The 21051-nt window shown below is 34.2% G+C and overlaps 2 protein-coding genes across 2 annotated transcripts; one reads left to right on the top strand and one right to left on the bottom strand.

Moving 5' to 3' along the window:
- The first annotated feature begins 5268 nt into the window (after positions 1 to 5268).
- LOC147550436 (tetraspanin-8-like) lies at positions 5269 to 7657 on the top strand. The gene is made up of 2 exons (XM_086667490.1): positions 5269 to 5887; positions 7090 to 7657. Exons 1-2 carry the CDS (start codon positions 5387 to 5389, stop codon positions 7390 to 7392), a joined length of 804 nt encoding a protein of 267 aa, XP_086523616.1. The 5' UTR covers positions 5269 to 5386; the 3' UTR covers positions 7393 to 7657.
- Positions 7658 to 9318: 1661 nt separating this feature from the next.
- Positions 9319 to 17363, bottom strand: LOC147550435 (very-long-chain aldehyde decarbonylase CER3-like). The gene is made up of 11 exons (XM_086667489.1): positions 16877 to 17363; positions 16536 to 16759; positions 16168 to 16406; positions 15674 to 15893; positions 14559 to 14680; positions 11458 to 11717; positions 11238 to 11345; positions 10909 to 11115; positions 10715 to 10825; positions 9949 to 10122; positions 9319 to 9602 (listed from the first exon to the last, which is right to left on the bottom strand). Exons 1-11 carry the CDS (start codon positions 16925 to 16927, stop codon positions 9447 to 9449), a joined length of 1872 nt encoding a protein of 623 aa, XP_086523615.1. The 5' UTR covers positions 16928 to 17363; the 3' UTR covers positions 9319 to 9446.
- Positions 17364 to 21051: the final 3688 nt, after the last annotated feature.

Raw genomic sequence — 21051 nt, 5'->3', positions numbered from 1 at the left:
AATGTTTAAACTCACCCTTAGATAATTCAGGAGCTCCATCTGTTTGAAAAACTTTAATAGAAGTAGAAAGAAGTTTCTCAAAAGTGAGCTTGAATTGCTTGAAACAGGAGAGACTGTCTGATCTAAATCTCATAGGATATATCCAAAAGTGTCTACTAAAATTATCAACAAACAATATGTAATATCTAGCTCCTGAAATAGATGTAATTGGAGATGGCCCCCAAATATCACAGTGAATCATGTGCAAAGGACTAGGAGTAATACTTGAAGAAAGTTCAAAAGGTTGAGACTTACTTTTACCTAGTTGACATGACTCACATATGCCCACTGAGTCAGATGAATCAAATGAAATATAAGAAGACCTATGAAGAGTTTCTAAAACTGATTTAGCAGTATGACCAAGTCTTTGATGCCACAAGGTTGCTGATTCAGTTGTAGTTGACACATATTTTTGATCTTGATATGGAAGTGTGTCAAATTCAATTGGATATAGGTCATTTATCATAGGTCCTGTTGTTAATATTACTTGAGTGGCTAGGTCTTTAACATCATAGCCCCATGGAAAGAACTCTACTGAGCAATTGTTATCTCTAGTGAATTTAGACGCAGATAGTAAGTTCTTTCTCAAATCAGGTACAAGAAGAATATTTTTCTTATAGAATTCATGAGAATTTGATTGAATTTGAGCATCTCCTGAACTAGTTATAGGTATTGAATTACCACTGCCTACTAAAACAGATTGAGAACCAATATAGGGCTTAGGGTCAGTGATTACCTTAGCATTATTTGTCATATGACTGGAGGCTCCAGTATCTGCAAGCCAAGAACCCCCTGATGGACACATAGAAGATTTTGAGGCAATATTACATTCTTCTAATATAGCATAGTTGCATTCTTCATGACCTGAATCATCTTTTCCATTTTGATCATCTGACTTAGACTCATCTGAGATATGCATCCCAGCAAATGCTTGTGTATTGGAATACTTATCATATGAATATCGAAATCTGCATCTATGTGCTTGATGTCCCCACTTTCGACAAATTCCACAGGGTATACTTGAAAAATCGAAGGTCACTGCCTTCTGATTATGCTGATATTGTGAATTTGTGTTTGAATTTGAAGTTGTGTTTGAATTTTGTTGTGTTTTAATCTGAGATTCACCTGATTTCTGAGAATTTGTGTTTGAATTTGGTCTCGAGGACTGAATATGGTTGAATTTGGAACCAGAATGGTTCGATTTGTATGAATTTGAAGACTGATTCGATCTGTATGAATTTGGTCTCATATTCTTTTGTGGAACATTTTTAACATAATAGGCTAATTGATCTTCTTGTTCTTGAGTTAATAGCCACTGTTCATGATGAAGGAGCTTAGATCTAAGCTCAGGTAATGTAATATTGTCTGTTCTATTATTCATAGTGATGAGAAAATGATTAAACTCTTTTCCTAAACCAGATAGTATAATTCGAATCATTTCTCTATCTGAAACCTTATCTCTAACAGCAGTTAATGAATTAGAGATAGATTTGAGTTTTCGAAGATATTCACTTACAGAAGCTGATCCTTTCTTCGTGTTTTGGAGTTGTCGACGAAGAAAATCTTGTTTCGCCTCAAATTCCTCAGCATATACTATTTCTAAATAAGTCCAGATCTCTTGAGAAGTTTGAAGACCTAATACATCTGCTGAAATTGATTTAGAAAAGGTAGCTTTTAAGCAAGATCTTACGAAATTATCTTGTTTTCTCCAGTTGATGAACTCAGGATTAGGTATAGATCTTCCTTCTGAATTAATTATTGATTCTTCTGGTTTGATCACAGTTACATCAACATAACCATAAAGATCATTACTAATCAGAATTGATTCGAATTGATCTTTCCAGATCAAATAATTTGATTCGTCAAGTTTATCTGAAACATAATTTGTGATGTTTATTGCTGGAGAATGAGATCTGAGATTTGAGGAAGATGAAGGTAATGAATTATCTAGGTTTACCGACTCCATTAGTGTTGTTTGATCGTGATCAATGAAAGCCCTAGAAGCTCTGATACCATGAAATGTTTAGTGATTCTTAGTTTAGAGAAGAAGAAGAATTAGAACTCAATTCACTTCATTAATGAGTAAGAAGGAGTTAGTTCATATTTATACATGAGTGTTGTTAAAGAGGGAGTTAGTTACAACAAGAAATAACAGAAATAACACTCCTCACTTTAGCTAACAACACCCCCTCTTTATTCTTAGATAATCCCTTCTATCTATATCCTTACAATCTTAATGAGATATATCGTTGATCATGTTATGGTACATCATATCAGTACATATACCGCAATGAACCACATCAAGTGTGAGTTTACAATCGGAGTCGTGTCATTAAGATGTAGTATACTGATTTTAATGTGTAAAAGACATAATATTCTCAACCCTACCAGACAAGTTTGAATGCTAATGGACAAAGTTTTGTTTTTCTTTTTTTTTTGGATGAAATGTTTTGTTTGTTGAACTGACACCCCAACAATCTAACATGAAAAATGCTCTTCAATCCTAAGGAAGGGCCACCAAACTTCCATTTTCCCATTTTTTCAAAATGGGTGAGTTGTAAAACTCAAACCCCCCAACTATAGTAAAGTCTTTCAACAAAAAAAAAAACTAAAAAAACTATAGTAAAGTCTTGTATAACTTCGACAATTTGTTTAAAATAAAAAAGATGTAGCATGGGTCGTAAGTATATCTTACATAACATGCATGAAGGCACACATTCAATACTTTTTCTCGTAAATATATTTTTGATTTATTCTCAACTTTTTATTCTATTTGGGGAAAGAATATAGTTCAATGTGTGAGATCCTTGCACATAAATACTTCCGAGCAAAGAATACACAACTAAGATGGTTATTTAGATTTATATCAGAAAAGCTTTTCCAATCTAATTGAAATCATTTCAAATTTTTATTAACCCACTCCATGTGAAAAAAAGGTTACACTTTATATTACATAAAAGAAAGAGTTCCAACTGAAATTTGTGAAATGCTAGAAAACAAGTAAAACCAAAAATATAGAGTAATCTTATGTGGTCATTTGTGATCGTATTTTTCAATAACTTTAATCTATTAAAATGTGAATCATGACATACCACATATTTGTGTCCATAGCTCCTCTAGTCTTTGTTTCGCAAGCAAACAATAATAAAGGGTTAGAATTTTTTTTGATGAAGAAACTCTTTTCTATTTCATATTCCTTTTTAGTTTGTTTTAAGTGGGATGAATTTTGAAACCGTCCAAGAGTTAGAAGGTCCAAGACCTTCCCTTCACCAGAATAGGTCAAAAATCAGAAGATACAAAAAAACAGGTCCCTACCTGGATTGGCAATCCATATCTCTTCTCTACAACATCTTTATATAGTACTATATTTTTCGGATAAATTTTTTTTTTTTTTTTTTTTTTATATAGTACTATATTGTTCTCACACATATACAATCCCACTTTTCTTTTCTCTATGGTTACTTTAGGCTATCGATGGCATATTCATATTTGCAAGTCATTGACTTTTCAATATGAAATTCCCAACTAAATTCTTAAACAATTTGATCAAATTCTACAAACCTAATTTTTGTAATATCAAATATCTTAGACTATATTAGAAGTAGAATATAAATACATTTCGATTTGAGTTTGGAGTTTGTTTTGATTTTAAAGTTAATTTACAATTAAAACAAGCATGATGTTTGCAAAAATAATTAAATAGAAAAGAACTTATATGTCTTTTCAAACTTTCAATATAAAATTAGATTAATTCTAATTAGGCTAATAATTTGTTACAAACTTATAAATTTGGCTAAAATATTTGTCCACCTTTCTAAGTGAGCCCCTTAAAATCATAACTCTATTTAGTAAAATTTAACACTTGCCATTATTTCATTTTTTTCTCCTTCACCACTACCACCACCATTGTCTTTTCTTCCTTTGGTTTTTTCCTTCTTTCTCTCCTCTCTAAAAACCCTAATCACCCTAATCGATCATGAAAAGAGAGAAGATAGTGGTTATATTGGTGAAAAAAATAATCATTTTTTCTATAATATTGGAAGGTGTCTGTCAATTAAATTTGACTAATGAAACTAGGTTCTTATTGGAATGTTAGCCTATAAAATGAGAGACTTTGTGCATGTGAGTCAAAGATTATGTGTAGTTGACTATATCAAATCCCACAGTTGAAGCCTGGGAATATGTTAGTTTAACCTAGGCGGTTGTGAAACACAGGATGGCAGGAAAACCTTTGTTGAGAGATGCATGCTAACGCAATAACCCGTTTCACAACTAAGTGAACAATACCCCTTCATCCTTTAGTCGTTTTGGTCCGGGGTAAAAGGTTCCATAATAGCTCCAATACAGATACTTTTGTTTAATGGAGTGCAAATTTTTGGTCAATTTTTTATTCTTACTTGTTCTATTTTTTTTTGAGAACTTTCTACTATTGCTTGTTTTCCAACTCGATAAGAGTAGCGCAAACGGTTATTTTATGCGACTTTTAATTCTTTTTATTTTTGATATGTTGCTCCTTTCATCTTTTTCAGACTATCACCTTCATTTTGCTCTCTCTTTCTTTCTATCTGATTGAGAAGTTTCAATTTGATCTGAAATTCTTAAGACTTATTCATGATTTTCGAATGTAATCCTAAATTTAATTCCAAGAGAAAATGAGAGAAAAAAGAGAGAAAATGGAACTTTGTCCGATGGCAGTTCGAGCCGGAGTACATGGTTATGCAGACTATTAAAGTTGGACTATTTATTATGTTTTGTTTTTTGAGAAATCGACTACGATCTACGTTAGTCGATACAAGACATTGATACATGAAAAAGATGTGATAAACACGATAACCGCGTAAGTTAAACCATTAATGAAAGATGCTTAAAGTCCAACAACATGAAAGAGGCTTCACATTATTTATACCCTTGATAACTCAATTTCACTAAACCATGGATTTGACCTCCTCCACTAATCGAGTCTATGTCAAAACTTTTAACCATTTGGGCAAACAAGTGTTCACATTTATTGTGTTTTGTTTCATTCACTTTGTAGGAAGGTGATAAATACAGGCACATTCAACTTAATGAGAAACGGTCAAGGGGTTGGTGAATATCTGCCACGTCAGCTCATCAACCGCGTAAGCAGTACAGATATCTTCCCTACACGGACAATCCGAAAGAATCACTGAATTTTCTGAAACCGCCTAAATGAAGTTGAGGAAACCGTATATATATACACATAGAAACTGTACCCTTTCTCCTACTCCCCAATCTCTCTCTCTCTACTTTCTCTCTCTAGAAAAGTTTCTCTCTTCATAATAGTCTATTCTTTCTTTCTCTGAAATCAAACTCATTTTGATCAAAGATGGTTCGTATAAGCAACAACTTAGTTGGTGTTCTAAACTTTGTGACATTTCTTCTTTCGATTCCCATCTTGGGTGGAGGAATTTGGTTAAGTACTAAAGCAAATACAGATTGTGAGAAGTTTTTAGAAAAACCCATTATTGCTTTAGGTGTATTTCTTTTGTTAATCTCACTTGCTGGTTTGATTGGTGCTTGTTGTCGTGTTTCATGGTTACTTTGGGTTTACCTACTTGTTATGTTCATCCTTATTGTTCTTCTTTTCTCTTTCACCATTTTTGCTTTTGTTGTTACAAATAAAGGTGCTGGTGAAGTTGTTTCAGGAAGAGGGTATAAAGAATATAGGTTAGGGGATTATTCAAATTGGTTACAAAAAAGGGTTAATAGTAATAAGAATTGGAATAGGATTAAAAGTTGTTTACAAGATGGCAAAGTTTGTAAAAGTTTGGATGAAACTAAAGATCCTCAAGATGTCTTCTTTATGAAGAATTTATCACCCATTCAGGTATAAAAATTCTCACTTTCTTGTTCTTGATGTTTGTTTTAGAGGGTTTTTTTTGTTTATGTTAAGTCTTAATTTGAGTTTCAGTACTGGGTAGTTGTTAATCTAGGGTTTTGGTTTCTTGGGTAGTTTTGGATCTTGATTTGTCTTCATGTTCTTTTAGATGTTCTTTTTTATGATTTAACTTTGGTACTTTTTGGCTATTGATCTTCTTCTTTACTTTCTAAACCAAGAAGAAATTTTCAGTTTTTTTATACCTTTCAATTTTCTTTTTGTTTAGTTTTTTTTCTTGTACTCCATTTAGGGTTATGATTGATCACTTGATCTTGGAAAGTAATTATGTGTTTGTTTTCTTTTACATAATTTTTATTCTTCATCTTTTTTCTTTACTTTATTGTTAAATTTATATTTTATTAAAGTTTTGATATGCTTTATTTTGGTTTGCTTCTTATGATTGTTTCACTTGTTTATGATTTTACTAATAATTTTGTCACTTTAATTCCAAATTGAAGGCCAATAAGTTCTGATTTTAGTTTGGATTTGGTTATCAAACTCTGCTTTTTTATTTTGGATCTTCATATTATGAACTAAAATTTTGGGTTTCCATATATTCTCATATAGGAACATATATATGGAGTTTTTTAGTTCCCCCCATTACTTATAATTTCTCACCATTAGTTTCTTAGATCAATGAAAATGCACTACTAGTGGAATTAGGTTTTTTCGAATTACCTTTCTTAAATGTTTGTTGTTCCAATTTGTTGTTTAAGTCTTAACCATTCTGTTTAGGTACCACATTGATCTCTTCTAGTAAACCCTTGAATTTTCAGCATGATAGATTCATATACCGGCATTAACATGGTTCCAAATCTACAATTCCGCCGTCTTATCATTTGGTTTAATACCAAAATGAGATGGTTCAGAATGTTGATTTTAAGTTCATTTGGGTCGGATATTACATATTGTTTCAAATAACTTAGGGTTATTGTGCTCCTAACCAAAACAAGTAGGACTCAAACGACTCGAATTCAAACGTTCTGTATTAATAGATTAGAGCTGCATATATCGGTTTTTATTTATAAACTACCTATGTTTGTTTTTCAATGAATCTATAGTAAATCTGTCTGAAATTTTGGTAGTTCTGAAGTAGTTTCGTTATTAGGAATTCGAAATCTGACTTGGGTTACCTTTGTGTTTGATTATAGTCTGGTTGCTGCAAACCACCATCTGAGTGTGGATTCACATACAAATCCCCTACTGTCTGGGAGAAAACCGCAACAAATTCTACGAACGCAGACTGCACATCTTGGTCGGACACGGATCTCTGTTACAACTGTCAATCTTGCAAGGCTGGAGTTTTGGCGAATCTTAAGACCGACTGGAAGAAAGTTGCCATTGTCAACATTATTTTTCTCATCTTCCTCATTGTCGTTTACTCGGTCGGATGCTGTGCTTTCAGGAACAATAGAGAAGATAATTCGTACCCTAGATGGAAGGGACACCCTTGAAGACTCCAATCTTCCTCTTAGTTTACCTTCATGATATGCTTTTAGTAGTTGTTGATACTTCTCTCTTACAACCCATATAGATATTATCATTTCTATGTGTTTGGATCTTATATTTTGTGATTTTGTTTGATTGTGTAGCTACTTCTGGTACATAATATGATTTCCTTTAGTTCTCGATTCAAAAAAATTTATTTGTCATACAATCTTGAGCAAGATCAAGTCTAAGTGAAACCTCCAAATAGAGGGGTTTTGAACTTCAAATTTATGCTACAATCTTGTTATCTCTTCAAAACAGAGCTAGTTTGCCACTCTAATCTCCAATCGAAAAAGATATACTACATGTTGCACATGAAACCTAAACAAATGGTGGAGGGTAGTGAAAAATTATACTAGTAGTTTTCTCTCAAGTTTTTTTTTGATGAAAGAGTTTTCTCTCAAGTTGCTAATAGAAGATGGAACTTAGAAGTTCTCATTTTTAGTATTTATTTTGCATAGAAATTCTAGGAGTTGGTGATCAATATCTACCTACTTTTTTTTTTTGTAGTATGTGTTTACTCCATTATAAAATATGGAGTATCAAAATCTTGTTTAAGGGGCTCACTTTACTAAAAGAGCAATCTTGTTTGGAATTTGTGAGGGTCTTCTTATAACTTTGAGCCACTTAGTTGACTTGAAAAAACTATTGCTTAGTCAATACTCACATTGATTGCCTACAAATAAAATATCGTACTGCAATTTCTTAGGTGTTGTTTGTTTTTTTTATTTTTCAGATCTGAAGATGTTTGTTTTTTACATTTAGGTAAATCTGAAATTTCGTCTGAATAGATTACATGTCTGAATGGGATGAATAATGGTCCATTCTTTTCAGACTTCAAAACTAGTCTGAAAATGAAGCCCAACATCTGATAAATTACGAAAGATGTATATACCCCTGTTTAAATCTAAAATACAGAACTATATCCATCTTCTTTGTCCTCTTCCACCACCACGACACCACCACCACCACCACCACCACCACCACACCAAAAAAGCACACCAACACCACCACACGACAGACCATACCACCACCAAAAATCAAATCGCACCACCACATGACAAGTCACACCAAAACGCACCAACACATGACAGACAACACCACATCGCACCACCACATCGAACCACCAAATCGCACCAAACCACACCAAATCGCAGCACCAAATCGCACCACCACATGACCAATCTTTGGTTGTAAAGTAATAGAACTACAACTGTTCTACCTACTAGCATTCGCCATTGTTAGGTTCACAGCTAGAAACAAAATGGGAGAAAACTCAGCTCGGGGTTTGTAGTAATGGTGTTAGAGAGAGAAAGGGGAGAGGGGAAATAGAAGAATTCTGAGATTGGGGTTATGGGTTATGGCGTTAGAGAGAGAAAGGGAAGGGGGCGGCAGGAAGGAGTTTTGCATTTTGGATTTAAGGGAGTAAGGTTTTGTGAGTCAAGTGTTTTGTTTGGTAAAAATATCATATAGGGGTATAACTGACAAAATTTTAATTGGGACTTTATAGTTCAGATTTAAAAAACAAACATCTTATTTGTAAAATAATTAAGCCAATTCAGATTCAGCCAGTTTAGGTCAGAAAATTCAGATTCAGACATTTCAGATTCAGACATAAATAAAAAAACAAACAGCACCTTAGTGTGCCCCGCTACTGTACCGGCTGAATTTGTAGTTTAGCGTAGTTTATAGAGAGATATGTATTACAATTTTTTTAGTTTGTCTTTCAATACATGGTACTGTACATTTAGTTTTAAATCTTAGAAAATTTTCCAAATTTCTTCCTTTTCTTTTTAAATCAAAACTACAATAAATTCATTGGTGAAGCCACAAAACCCTCATACTTTTAATTCTTTTTTTTTTTGACAATAATACATACTGAAAATAAGAGCTATCAAGCCAATCAATTTTATATTAATAATGATGATTTGTTGTTTAAGTAGTTGAATACATTTATATCCATTACATAGCTTACTTTTAGAGGTCTGAACTTATACCAACAAAAGAAAAGAGAGAGAGATCAAACAGGTTTGAAGCCATGTTTGATAGCAGAATTCCAGACCAAGTCAATTTTATCAACATCAATGGCACCAACCTCATGATGAGTCCAACCTTCTAGACAATGAACCACCCCTCCTGCATGGCATGCATGCACTTCCCCTCTTTCGGACGTATACTGTTTTTATATGCATTCACAAAAAATGAAAATTAGAATATAATCGGGTTAAGAATCGAAATAGAGTAAATTTGCACGAGTTTTACATATTAGTGTATAAAATTTTCAGACATTTACAAACATTTCCACAGGCCATAGGTGTATATACAGTTTTGAAAAGTTTTGATCTGACTCTTCAGTCAATGCACGAGAAATTTGAAATGAGGTTATCTTGGCATTTTCCGTTAACTTAAAGAGTCAACTCAGGAAGCTGGTTATATTGTTGAGGGCTAATCGAAAAATAACAGTAAAAGGTAATAATAAATAATTTGGAATGGAGGGGCATATTTGTGGTAGAAAAGATTACCTCACATGATCCTAAACCTTCAACATCATCAGGTAGTTTCATGGCAACAAGATCACTGTAAGTACAATCTCTTCTGAACCCAGAGATTGGTGGGACTACAAATTGATGGAAATGAGTTCCTGGTGGAGCCCATCTTTGTTCTCTTTGTGTGATCCATTTACCTACTATCCAAGTCTGTATAATATTCATGTACATATCAATCACCATATATGCACCAATATTCAAAAGATACAAAGTAACATTTGTTTTATACATAAAGGAAAAGGAAAAAAAAAACTATGAGATTGGATGAAAGATTGGATAGGGAATGTGTAGTAGTCCCACATCACTCGCAAGAGTGTCCGGAGACTGGACTATAGGTGTACGCTCAAATCTAGTAAGTACCGAGGCCTTTTGGGAGGGCTCGTAGTGCCTTCGTCAAGAACAAAACCCCGTACCAGTGTGAGGTGGTCAAAGCGGAGAAAATATTGATAACTCCTAGAGCTTGGGGCGTTACAAAGTGGTTATATCAGAACCGAAGACGGCTCTTGGCTGAGGGTGGGGGGATTGTAATAGTCCCACATCGCTCGCAAGAGTGGAGACTGGTCTATAGGTGGGCTCAAGTTTAGTAAGTACCGAGGCTTTTTCGGTGGGCTCGTGATGCCTTCGTCAAGAACAAAACCTCGTACTTGTGTGAGGTGGTCAAAGCGAAGACAATATCGATAACTGCTAGAGTTTGGGGTGTTACAGAATGGAAAAAAAATGGAAAAAAAAAAGATATACCTACCTTACAATTTTGAGCTTCTTCATACTTAATCACGTGGACCAAGTAATCTTGATTTTCTTTTGAGGCTTCTGTTTTAATCCTTTCAAATCTCTCTTTTGACTGGGTTAACATCTGCATACAAATAAAACCAATGTACTTAAATGACAATAAAAAAGTTCCATAACATCGTTATAACATAAAAATTATATATTTACCAGCACACGAATTTTTTTTCGACATAGATACAGAGCGATGGCTCTTCCTAGTTTTGAAGTAGCTCCAGTTAGAAACACTTCTTTTACATCGTTTCGGATCTCGTTAAGAATCACAGCTGCTGTCAGAGTATTACCATGAACAACTCGTACTCGAAGATTGGGATGTTTCTTAGTGAACAATGTTCCACCTCCATTTAGAGCTTCATTCTATTCATTTAGGGGGGAAGTGACATGCAAGAGATTGAAGAAGTATAATTGAATTAGAAACCCCTTTATGGTAGTTCTAAAGGCACCCCTTGAATGGTACATCAAAATTAAGAGAAACTAACCTTGTTTAATGCTGCAAGACTGATGACTTTGACTCCTAATTTATCAGCTCTAAGGATAGCTTCTTCTATTTTGCTATTAATCTCATCTTTAGTGAACGGTAAGAAATACTACAAAACGACATTAAATAAAAAGTTATCCAATAAATAATTTTCAGTCAACATCGTATAGATCATTTTCAACGAAATTTACTACATTTGAAATAAGTTGATTAATTATTACCTGAAAACCATAACGAGGAATAGTCCATGTTTGGTGGAGTCGTCCTCTAAGGTTGTAAAAAGAAACTAAAAAGGCCTTGGAGAAAATCCACAACCAGATCATGGCGAGGACGCTCACCGGCCAAAGTGGCAACAATATCAACCTTTTTGTAAACGGTTTCGAGCTATATGACCGTAAAACAAAAGGTACGTGGATTGCTTGGGTCAGGTCAATCACGTGAGCTAGAAATACAAAATCCGGCACTTTACTCTTCTTCTTTCCTGTGATTATTAGCCATTTTACAAACGAAATCAACTTAGAACATATAATTATTTGACATTAATCAGTGTGAGGCAAGCCTTAGTTGATTCGAGACAATTTTTAGGTCTATCTAAAACTCAAATTGGTAAAAATTGAATATAGCAAAATGAGAAAAAAAAAAGAGGGAAAGAAAAAGGAAAACCAAAATTGGAGAGAGAGAAGGTAATAAATTATGAATAAAACAAAGGGCAAAACTGGAAAGTAAAATCGATGGGTTGAAGTTATTTGACAAAGAGTTAATTTTGGAATTAAAAATTGAAGTTGGTCATAATATATGAGAAAAGGGTGAGGTGGGCATATTAATATATTATGGGGGCCAAAGTCAAATTAACCATCTGTTATAATAAAACAATTCAATCGGTTATCCAAAGAATAAGTCTGGTCGTCCCGCATTTTGTTGGGAGTTTGGTGTTTATCAGATCCCAAGGACTAGGATATCTTAGTAAGGTGCTGTTTGTTTTTTTATAAATGTCTGAATCTGAATTGGCTGAATCTGAATTGGCTTAACTGAATTTGCTGAATCTGAATTTTGCTGAATCTGAATACAAGTTTGATGTTTGTTTTTGGAATCTGAATCATGACGTCTGAATTAAGATAATGACATTTATACCCTTCGTTGGTATTTTTGACCAAAAAAAGAAAGAAAACCTAATTTCTATTTTCTCATCTTAATAAATAAAAAAAACCCTAAATCCTTACCTCATCAGCTCATCTCTTTCTCTTTCAACAGTCACCCTCTAACCCCAGATCCTTCTCTCATCTCTTTCTCTCTCTCTCAACAACCACTCTCTAAGAAACCCTAGGTCCTTCCCTCATCTCTTATAAATAAAAGAAACCCTAGATCCTTCCCTTATCTCTTTCTCTCTCTCTCTCAACAGTCATTCTCTAAGAAACCCTAGATCATTCCCTCAATTCTTTCTCTTTTTATCTCTCTCAACAGTCCGTCTCTATAACCTAAGATGGCAAACTTTTGGCGAGGGTTCAATCACGATTACCCTCGCAACCCAAATCGGTTCGACGCATAGTAAAATGTCTGGATAATGTTTCAGTTATAGATTCCATGAAATCTCTGGAAATTCCTAATTCACTTTATTTCCCCACTTTTCCTTCCAACAAAAATGGTGTGGTGGTTATTTGCTGTTTGGTAGGGTGTTCTGATCTGGTGGTGGTGGTTCTGTTGTGTGGTGGTTATTTGTTGTTCTGATCTGATGGTGGTGGTGGTTCTGTTGTGTGGTGGTATGTGGTGAATGTGTGGTGGTAGTGGTGGCGGTGGTCTGTTCCTGGTGGTGGTGGTGTTGTGTTTCTGAAGAAGGGAAGAAGATGTATATGATTCTGTAATTTAAAGTTTTTCAAGGGTATATGCTGTCTTTTGTAATTTTTCAGATTCTTGGTTCACTTTTCAGACTTGTTTAAAGTCTGAAATGTAAGGGCCTTTATTCAGCCAATTCAGACCTTGGCCAAATTCAGCCAGAATTTCAGAATTTCTTAAATCCAAAAAACAAACATCTGAAATCTGAATTGGGATCCAATTCAGATTTCAGATCTGATAATATAGAAAAACAAACAGCACCTAAGCCTTCTTAAATTTTTGAGTAATTATGCCAATAGTTAAAGACTAAATCAGTCTTTTGTTCCCACATTTATAGTTGAGAGCAAAAAATGGAGCTATATTTTTTTTTTGGAAAAATGGGGCTAGTTATAGAAGCCCATTTCACTTTCTCCATTTTCTTTTTCATCTAACCACTTGTATCATGTTTTTCTTCTTCCCGAGAAAGAAAAACCTATCACTTTTTATTAAGAGTGTACTTATCATTCAGTAGGCCTTAGATGAATTCTATTTATAGGCACCTCCCGATTAACTAACTTAACGACTGATTAAGAGGGTGTTTGATATTTTAGCACTTATAAGTGCTACCACTTACTAAGTGATAATCATATCGACATTAATGATGAAGTCAGTCGAAACCCTAACTATGTTCAATGGAGGAAAACTGACCATTTTGTTATGAGTTGCTTAAAATCCACAGTTGCACCTATTGTTGCTTCAGAGGTGCTTGGATTATCAAATGTTGCTTCCATTTGGAAAACAATTGAAATCCTTTCGTTTCAAGAATCATTTGCTAAGAAGGATCTTCTACAATCACAGCTTCAAACCATCAAAAGAGATAATGGCACTGGCTCAATCTATTTTCAGCGCATCAAGGCCATATCCGATGCTTTGATGCCATTGGAGAGAAGCTCATTGATGATAATTTCGTTCACCATACTTTACATGGTACTAGGAAAGGTACAAGTATCTCTCTATTCTAATAAAAAACAGAACCTCTCCCATTACTTTTTCTGAAATAAAGTCTAAACTACTAAACTTTGAGCAATATCTTGCTCAAGAAAAAGCTGAAGAAATCCTCACTCAACCTCCTCGAGTTTTCTACACTCAAAATTCACCACTTAAGTCTAGCTACAACCCTCAACACTTTTTTTTAGTCCAAACCCAAACTACTCTAGAGCTTCTCCTCAGAATCAGTTTTATCCAAAACCCTTACCTCAAGTTCAGTCAGATTAGTAGGTTCAATGGTTATTGTTAAGTTGGTTAACCGAGAGGTGCCTATAGATTGAATTCATCTAAGGCCTTGTGAATGATAAGTACACTCCTAATACTTTTCTCATCTTCTTCCTTCGCTGAAAATCACAATTTTCTTAATAAAACCAGGTCTCCATTTGTATATTTGGTGGCCCTTTTTGTCTCGAGAGACTTTGTGAGAAACAAGTCTATATGCGCACCCAAAGAAATTCAGACTGACCTGAACTTATCATTTTGTGCAACTCCCACGACTTGGCATTTAAGGTATTTCCAATTGCATCAAAAAGAGGCATAAATAGGCAGAAATTTGTATCCTTCTCAATATGGTGCAAGCTGTGGTATCTGCATAAGCTTACTTTAATTTATTAAATTCATTCAAATTAATTCATTTTCTAAGATATACAAACAAAGGATTGGGTTTGGACTTTGGACCCAGGATATTTAAAGCAAATTAGAGATTGACCCATATTTTCTAGTTCCTTTGGGTTTTTGCAGTCCTAACTTGATGTCATTTTAGAAGGAATCCGAAATAATATGAGTTAGGATGACTTCCTAATTCACATTATTATATATAAGAGGTCTTAGAATCAATCTTGCCCGCACTAGTTTACACTCATGTTATATCCCAGCGAAAGTATGTGTACCAAATAATTGAAGTATTGGTAATTCTATTTCAGAGGTCCAAGGTTCTGAACAATGGCATATTTGGAGTTTCGTTCCTTGACTTTTAGGCGGTCATTCACATTAGGTTTATGAGAGTATTTCATCTTTATAATATTTCAAAAATATTGATATTCATTAAATAGTTTTTGTTATAATCATTCTTGTCATAAACACGAAAATGAATACACATGACATTAAACTTGTCAAGGCAACTGTTAATGTTACAAAATAAAAGTTTAAAGAAAGGGTACTTAGGTAAAATGATGATGTGAAAAGACATGATAAACGTATGAGTAACTAGACAAAAGATTTAATAACATTCAACAACCAAAACCAACCCATGCTTTAACAGTGGCTAACAAAACCCCTTAAAAAGTAGTAGTTCAGTTGGTTTAATCATAATTAAGTTACTCTCTTCATTACTAATTCATTACTCTTGGAATTCTACTTGCACTTAAATTGAGATGAAGTTTTAAGTATCTAAGTAATTGATCATGTCAATTCACATTGACATAAATATGAAAAAAGGTCATGTGTACCAACAAAGGTAGTTGCTTTTGTCTGTCTATAAATGATATAAACATCTATCATGACTCATTTATAAGTTTTGTAAAGTTTAAAAAACTAAAAAGTAACTAGTTTATTTGTATATAGAAGGAGAAAATTACTTACGTGGGTGTATAAATGACGTATCGGAGAAGTGGGAAGAACTCAAATATCTTTTGAGAAATGACTTCTACGTTACAATGTCCCAAACATCTTAAAATGTCAAAGATCAAAACATAACCATAAATCATGCTTTTCGATCCGAACCCAAACATAATTGTTCCTGAAATTGGAATTGCTGTGACTATGCTCAACAATATATGCTCCAAAAACGTACCTACCCCAGCTGCACCAAGTACAATAAAAAAAAGCGATGATAAAATACCAAGTCTATTGTGGTGCCTATACATACAATTCTCTCACTGGACAGAACAACACATAGATTGGTTGTGGGTTGATACTGCTGACAACTTTATCATGTGAGAAACTTGTATGCGCAAACAGACAGCTACATAAGGGTTTTATCGTAAACTCTTACAATGACAAGTTATGAACTTATTTTCTTTAACATGAACTATGAAGGAGAGAGAAAGTATAGAGATATAGTCAAGAGAACGTACCTGTAAATGATTGAGTGACACAAGAGTTATGATGAAGTGAATGATAATGAGCAAAGAAATATTTATTTCCATGAAGAAATCTGTGGATACAATAATACAAAGGCTCTGAAATTCCAATGTGGAGAAGAATAGCACATAGAGTCCCAATTGATGAGCTCCACATAGGTAGGTTCTCAAAAAATCTGAATATGTAACATGTCATGGTAACCAAATAAGCTTGAAGAATTATGAAGTTATCCCTGTCAAATCAATCAAACATAATTTATTATATTAACATTTTTTTATTCAACAAGATTTGAACTCTCGTCTCTACAATTCAATTCACTAATGCTAAACCGTAATACACATTTAGAGAAAAAAAAGTATACCAGTCCCACTCTCTATCGATTTGTCTGAAATCGACTCCATGACGAACAATAAGGCGATTTCGAGTAAGATATAACATGGAGCTCAAAGTATACCATGTTTGATAAGTAACACCTCTAAGTAAACATAAAATAAGAATATGAAGAGCCCAACTTTCATTTTGTGAATCTTGCTTCCAAGTTCTTGAATAAATGACTTTTGTAATAAGTGGTCCATATAGTAAATACTGTAAATTAAGTAAGAAAAATAAAGAAATTAATTAGTGGTAATTCAATTAATTTGTGTATGATTAAAATTAAATATAAATACAATTGAGTATGAATACTTCAGAAAATAAACTTGCCTTGTAAACTCCAAGGTTCTCCCATGGCCACAGTGATAAAGGAGCCACCATATTTACTATTTAGTTCTTAAAAACCCAAAAGTATATACTAATCTATCTTTTCAAGTTGTATATATTTAATCATGAAAATATTATAAGAAAATAACTAGATGCATGAAGATAGATAGATAGATAGATGCATATATATGTCTTTCAACAAAAAAAAGATGCATATATATGTATATAGAGAGAAAGGGAGTGAGAGAGAAAGAGAGTTTTAAATCTCTATCCAACTTTTTAAGGACGCTCATGCATCTATCTCCAATTTATGTAGTACTTACTACTCAGGGCTGGCCCTGGCTCAAAGTGACCAAAGTGGCCGTTTTGGGCCCCCAACTCAATAAGGCCCCCAAGATATTTTAGTATTAGAGATAGTTTTTTTGTTGTTGTTGTGGAAAGAGTATTAGAGATAGTTACATCTCTGAATTAAACAACTAAGAGATGGCGGTGGAGTGGTTGGTTGTTGGTCATGCCTCATAAGAAGTGATCCTAAGAGCAACTCCAATGTGGGGGGGCTGGGGAATTTGGGAGCCCCAGCCCACATACTCCAACCCGGGAGCCCCGGGGCTCGGCTCCCGGTGGGGCTGGGAGCCCCATGCTCCCTGGCTCCCAAATGGGAGCCCTGACTGGGGGCTCCCAGCCCCATTTTAATTACCGTTGGGAGCTCCCAACGTTAATATTGGGTGGATCCCCTTTAAAAGGGGATCCACCCAATATTTTTTTGATCTCTCTCTTTCTCTCTCTCTCTCTCTATTTGCTCTCTATTTTATCTCTCTTTCTCTATTTTATCTCTCTTTCTCTATCAATTTCTTCTCCATTAATTTTTTTTTACAATGGATCTAAATGCCAATGGGTGAAAATATTAGAGCCAAAATTTAATGAGTGAAAATTAAAACACAAACCATTAAATTTAATGGGTGAAATTTCAAATATTAAAGCCAAAATTTAATGGGTGAAAATTTAATGGGTGGAATTTCAAATATTAGAGTCAAAATTTAATGGGTGAAAATTAAAACACAAACCTCACACACTTACACCACACATGTACAAAATTTAGATTTGGGAGCCCAACATTGGAGTTGCTCTAAGCCCCGGGGCTCCCAAAAATCAGGGGCTCCCAAAATTGAGAGCCCGAACCCCACATTGGAGTTGCCTTAAATCAAGTCCCCCATCTTACTTCATTCTGCACTTTTTCCCCATATCTCTTTCACGTAGCATAAGTCCCCGGCTATTTGAAAAGCAACGGTGAGGCTTTACGCCTTTCGTTAAGAAGGCGGTCTCATTGAACGCTCGCCTTTAAGATTTCAATTGTTATTATTTCATTTTATTTTACATATTATAACTTCTAAAATTGATTAGTACGAACCAACAATTAATTATGTCTAAAGCTTAATTTCATTTTTGTTTTGTACAAAATGACTTCCAAATTCTGTTGAAATGTTAAGAAACGTTTCTAACTTCAAAAATTTAGATCGAGATTAGTTTATTTTTGTTCACACATCTTTAGAAAAACCCTTTCTATAAATGCAATTGGAGGATCTATAATAGCTAACAAGATGGGGCCTCAATTTTATAATCCCCTTTGGGCCTCATAGTAACTATGGCCGCCCTGGTACTACCACTTGTTTCCTCAAACTGAAAACCCCTATTTATTCAACCTAACCCCTTTCTTCCTTCATACCTACCTACTCATGATAAAATAAATCTTTTAGGTCTTCAAATTTTGTGGTTCCATCTCTCTCAAGAGTCGAGAGAGAGAGAGAGAGAGAGAGAGAGACAAGCTACTAGTGATGGTTACTTCACTAGAAGGAAGTAAGCATGCAATGTGAGGTGTAAAGTTCATGGTACTAAATAAAGTATAAATCTTGTGATCTTTTGTGATATGTTATATTGGAAAAAGTGTTGGTCCAGAGTCTATCCAATCTCCTTAATTGGGCTTCCATTTTACCCACAAAAAAAAAGGTGTGAGCTCAGTCACTATCCATTCAGGCAAGTTTGATCGAAAATTTCACGTGTATACATGTAACCCCACGAAACAATTCAAAGGGGACCTCTATTTTGACACAAGAATGAGTTAGGCCGTAGTCACTCTCCATCAAAACAACTTTGATCCAAAAAAGTTTATTTCTATCGGACCTTTAATATATGCCAAAAACAATGTTTTGGGACAGAGTTGGTCTCCATCTAAACATACTTGGTACAAAAGTTCACTTGTATCAAACCCCCTTAGAGCAACTCCAACACGGGTTTGCAACAAAAGAAAAAAAAAAAATCCAACACGGGTCCAATGGTTTTGGAAAAGTGGTTGCCAAATTTCCTACTGTGTCCCATTTGTTCACATTTGCCAAATATTTGATTTGACACCTCAGTACTCATCTTTGCCAAATCTTGGGAACGATTAAATTTTCTTTTATGTCCTAGTTAAATTCTTTTTGTTACCTTTTCTATTTTTAGTATTAATTTTGCCTTAATAATGCAAAAGAGAAAGCGATCAATCTTTTTTTTTTTTTTTTTTTTGTTGAAAAAAGCGATCAATCGAATTATTACAACAACATTCCAACTACGGGCCCTGCTAAGCCTTTGTATTCTCTTTTTTGTTGTTGGAAGGAAACCTTGGTATTCTTGGAACTAGAAGGTCATTCGTAAGCGCTATGATCTATTGATCTTATAGGCATGTTGACCATTTGAGAAGTGCAAAATGGTTTTCAAATTAACATATGGAATGTCCACTGGATCCTGAACTTCGAAGCCTAACAACTCTACCCTCACTAAAGTTTTTCAGCTTATTCATAATAATAAGTGGAATGATCAGATTCTTGAAAATAATTTCGACAAACATACTTGTAACCTTATCAAATCCATGGATATCAAGGAAGACAGACAAGACAAAATTCGATAGACCCTCACCCAATCCGGTAAATCTACAGTAGGTTCCATGTATCAACATTTAATTACGGCCCAACACTCTCAACAACAAAATACATAAATTGGATGTTTATATGGTCGATTAAAATGATTCTTCGTATTACTATCTTTCTTTGAAAAAGTTGCTTTAGAGCTCTCCCAGTACGCCAAAGGATTGGGAATTTCATATCTACTAATATTAACTCTGTTTCGTATTACTATCCTTCACTGTCAATTTGCTAAGAATGTCTGGTTCTATTTCAATATTATATCTACTAATATTAACTCTGTTTCGGATTGGATTCTCTCGTGGCAGGATTTGGATACTATATCATGTACTACTATGACATTCACTTCTCTACTATCTTATGGTTCATTTGGAAAGTACGATGTGGTCAATGTTTTGAAAATATCATAAACATACAAGTTATTAATCAGATTCTATCATTCCTTACTGTACCTGGTATAGTTAAAACTACTAAACATGCATGCTCACAACATTGGTCTCCACCAGTTTACCCTTACTATAAAATCAATACGAATGCCTCATCTACTGCTATTAACAATTGTACTGGTATCAACTTTATTGTTCATGATTTTCAGGCCAAATTCATTGAAGCGAAAGAAGAAACTCCTAGAGCTCGCACGAGTGAGGAAAGCGAATCCAAGACTATTTTATCGGGAATTCGGTGGGTGATTGATCACAATTACATGCATATTATAATTGAAAGCGTCAATCAAAGTCTAATCCACCATCTCCATGATCCCAGGAAAACGATAGACTGGCCATCTGTGACTCACATACAACAAGTAAAACCTCTCATTCCGAAGTTCAACAATATCAAATTCTCCTACATCGCCAGAACTCAAAATAACCCAGCTGACAAACTCGCTAAATGGGGTAGAAAAATGCAAGGCAATAGATTCTGGAAATCCATTCTAAAGCTTATTTCTAAAATGTGCTGTAATTGCACTCTTATTTATTAGTTATATATGCATAACTTTCAACAACAAAAAATCTTAATTTTAATATATCCACGTAATTAAATGTATAACCTTCTAAGTTATGTCAGCAGTAATACTATTCTTCTTATTTTCTACGACACCTCAGTATTTTATTTGATTAAATAATTCACTAAAAAGATTAGTTGTTAGACTTAAGAATATGTTTATCGGTCTGTTGATTAAAAAGAGAAAATTCGAAGACATTGGCTATGTGTAACTACTAACCG

This window comes from Eschscholzia californica, unplaced genomic scaffold, assembly GCF_041429995.1.
Source record: "Eschscholzia californica isolate CP2 unplaced genomic scaffold, dmEscCali1.0.p SCAF_3, whole genome shotgun sequence".
NCBI classification, from domain to species: Eukaryota; Viridiplantae; Streptophyta; class Magnoliopsida; order Ranunculales; family Papaveraceae; genus Eschscholzia; species Eschscholzia californica.
This window is presented reverse-complemented; position numbering and strand designations above follow the sequence as displayed.

Excerpts from the sequence above, each read along its gene's own strand:
- LOC147550435 (XM_086667489.1), bottom strand. The coding sequence starts at position 16,927 with ATGGTGGCTCCTTTATCACTGTGGCCATGGGAGAACCTTGGAGTTTAC. Across the intron at positions 11,116-11,237 it reads GTCTTGCAGCATTAAACAAG|AATGAAGCTCTAAATGGAGG; the intron begins GTTAGTTTCTCT and ends CTAAATGAATAG. Across the intron at positions 10,123-10,714 it reads AAGAAGCTCAAAATTGTAAG|ACTTGGATAGTAGGTAAATG; the intron begins GTAGGTATATCT and ends AATATTATACAG.
- LOC147550436 (XM_086667490.1), top strand. The coding sequence starts at position 5,387 with ATGGTTCGTATAAGCAACAACTTAGTTGGTGTTCTAAACTTTGTGACA. Across the intron at positions 5,888-7,089 it reads AGAATTTATCACCCATTCAG|TCTGGTTGCTGCAAACCACC; the intron begins GTATAAAAATTC and ends GTTTGATTATAG.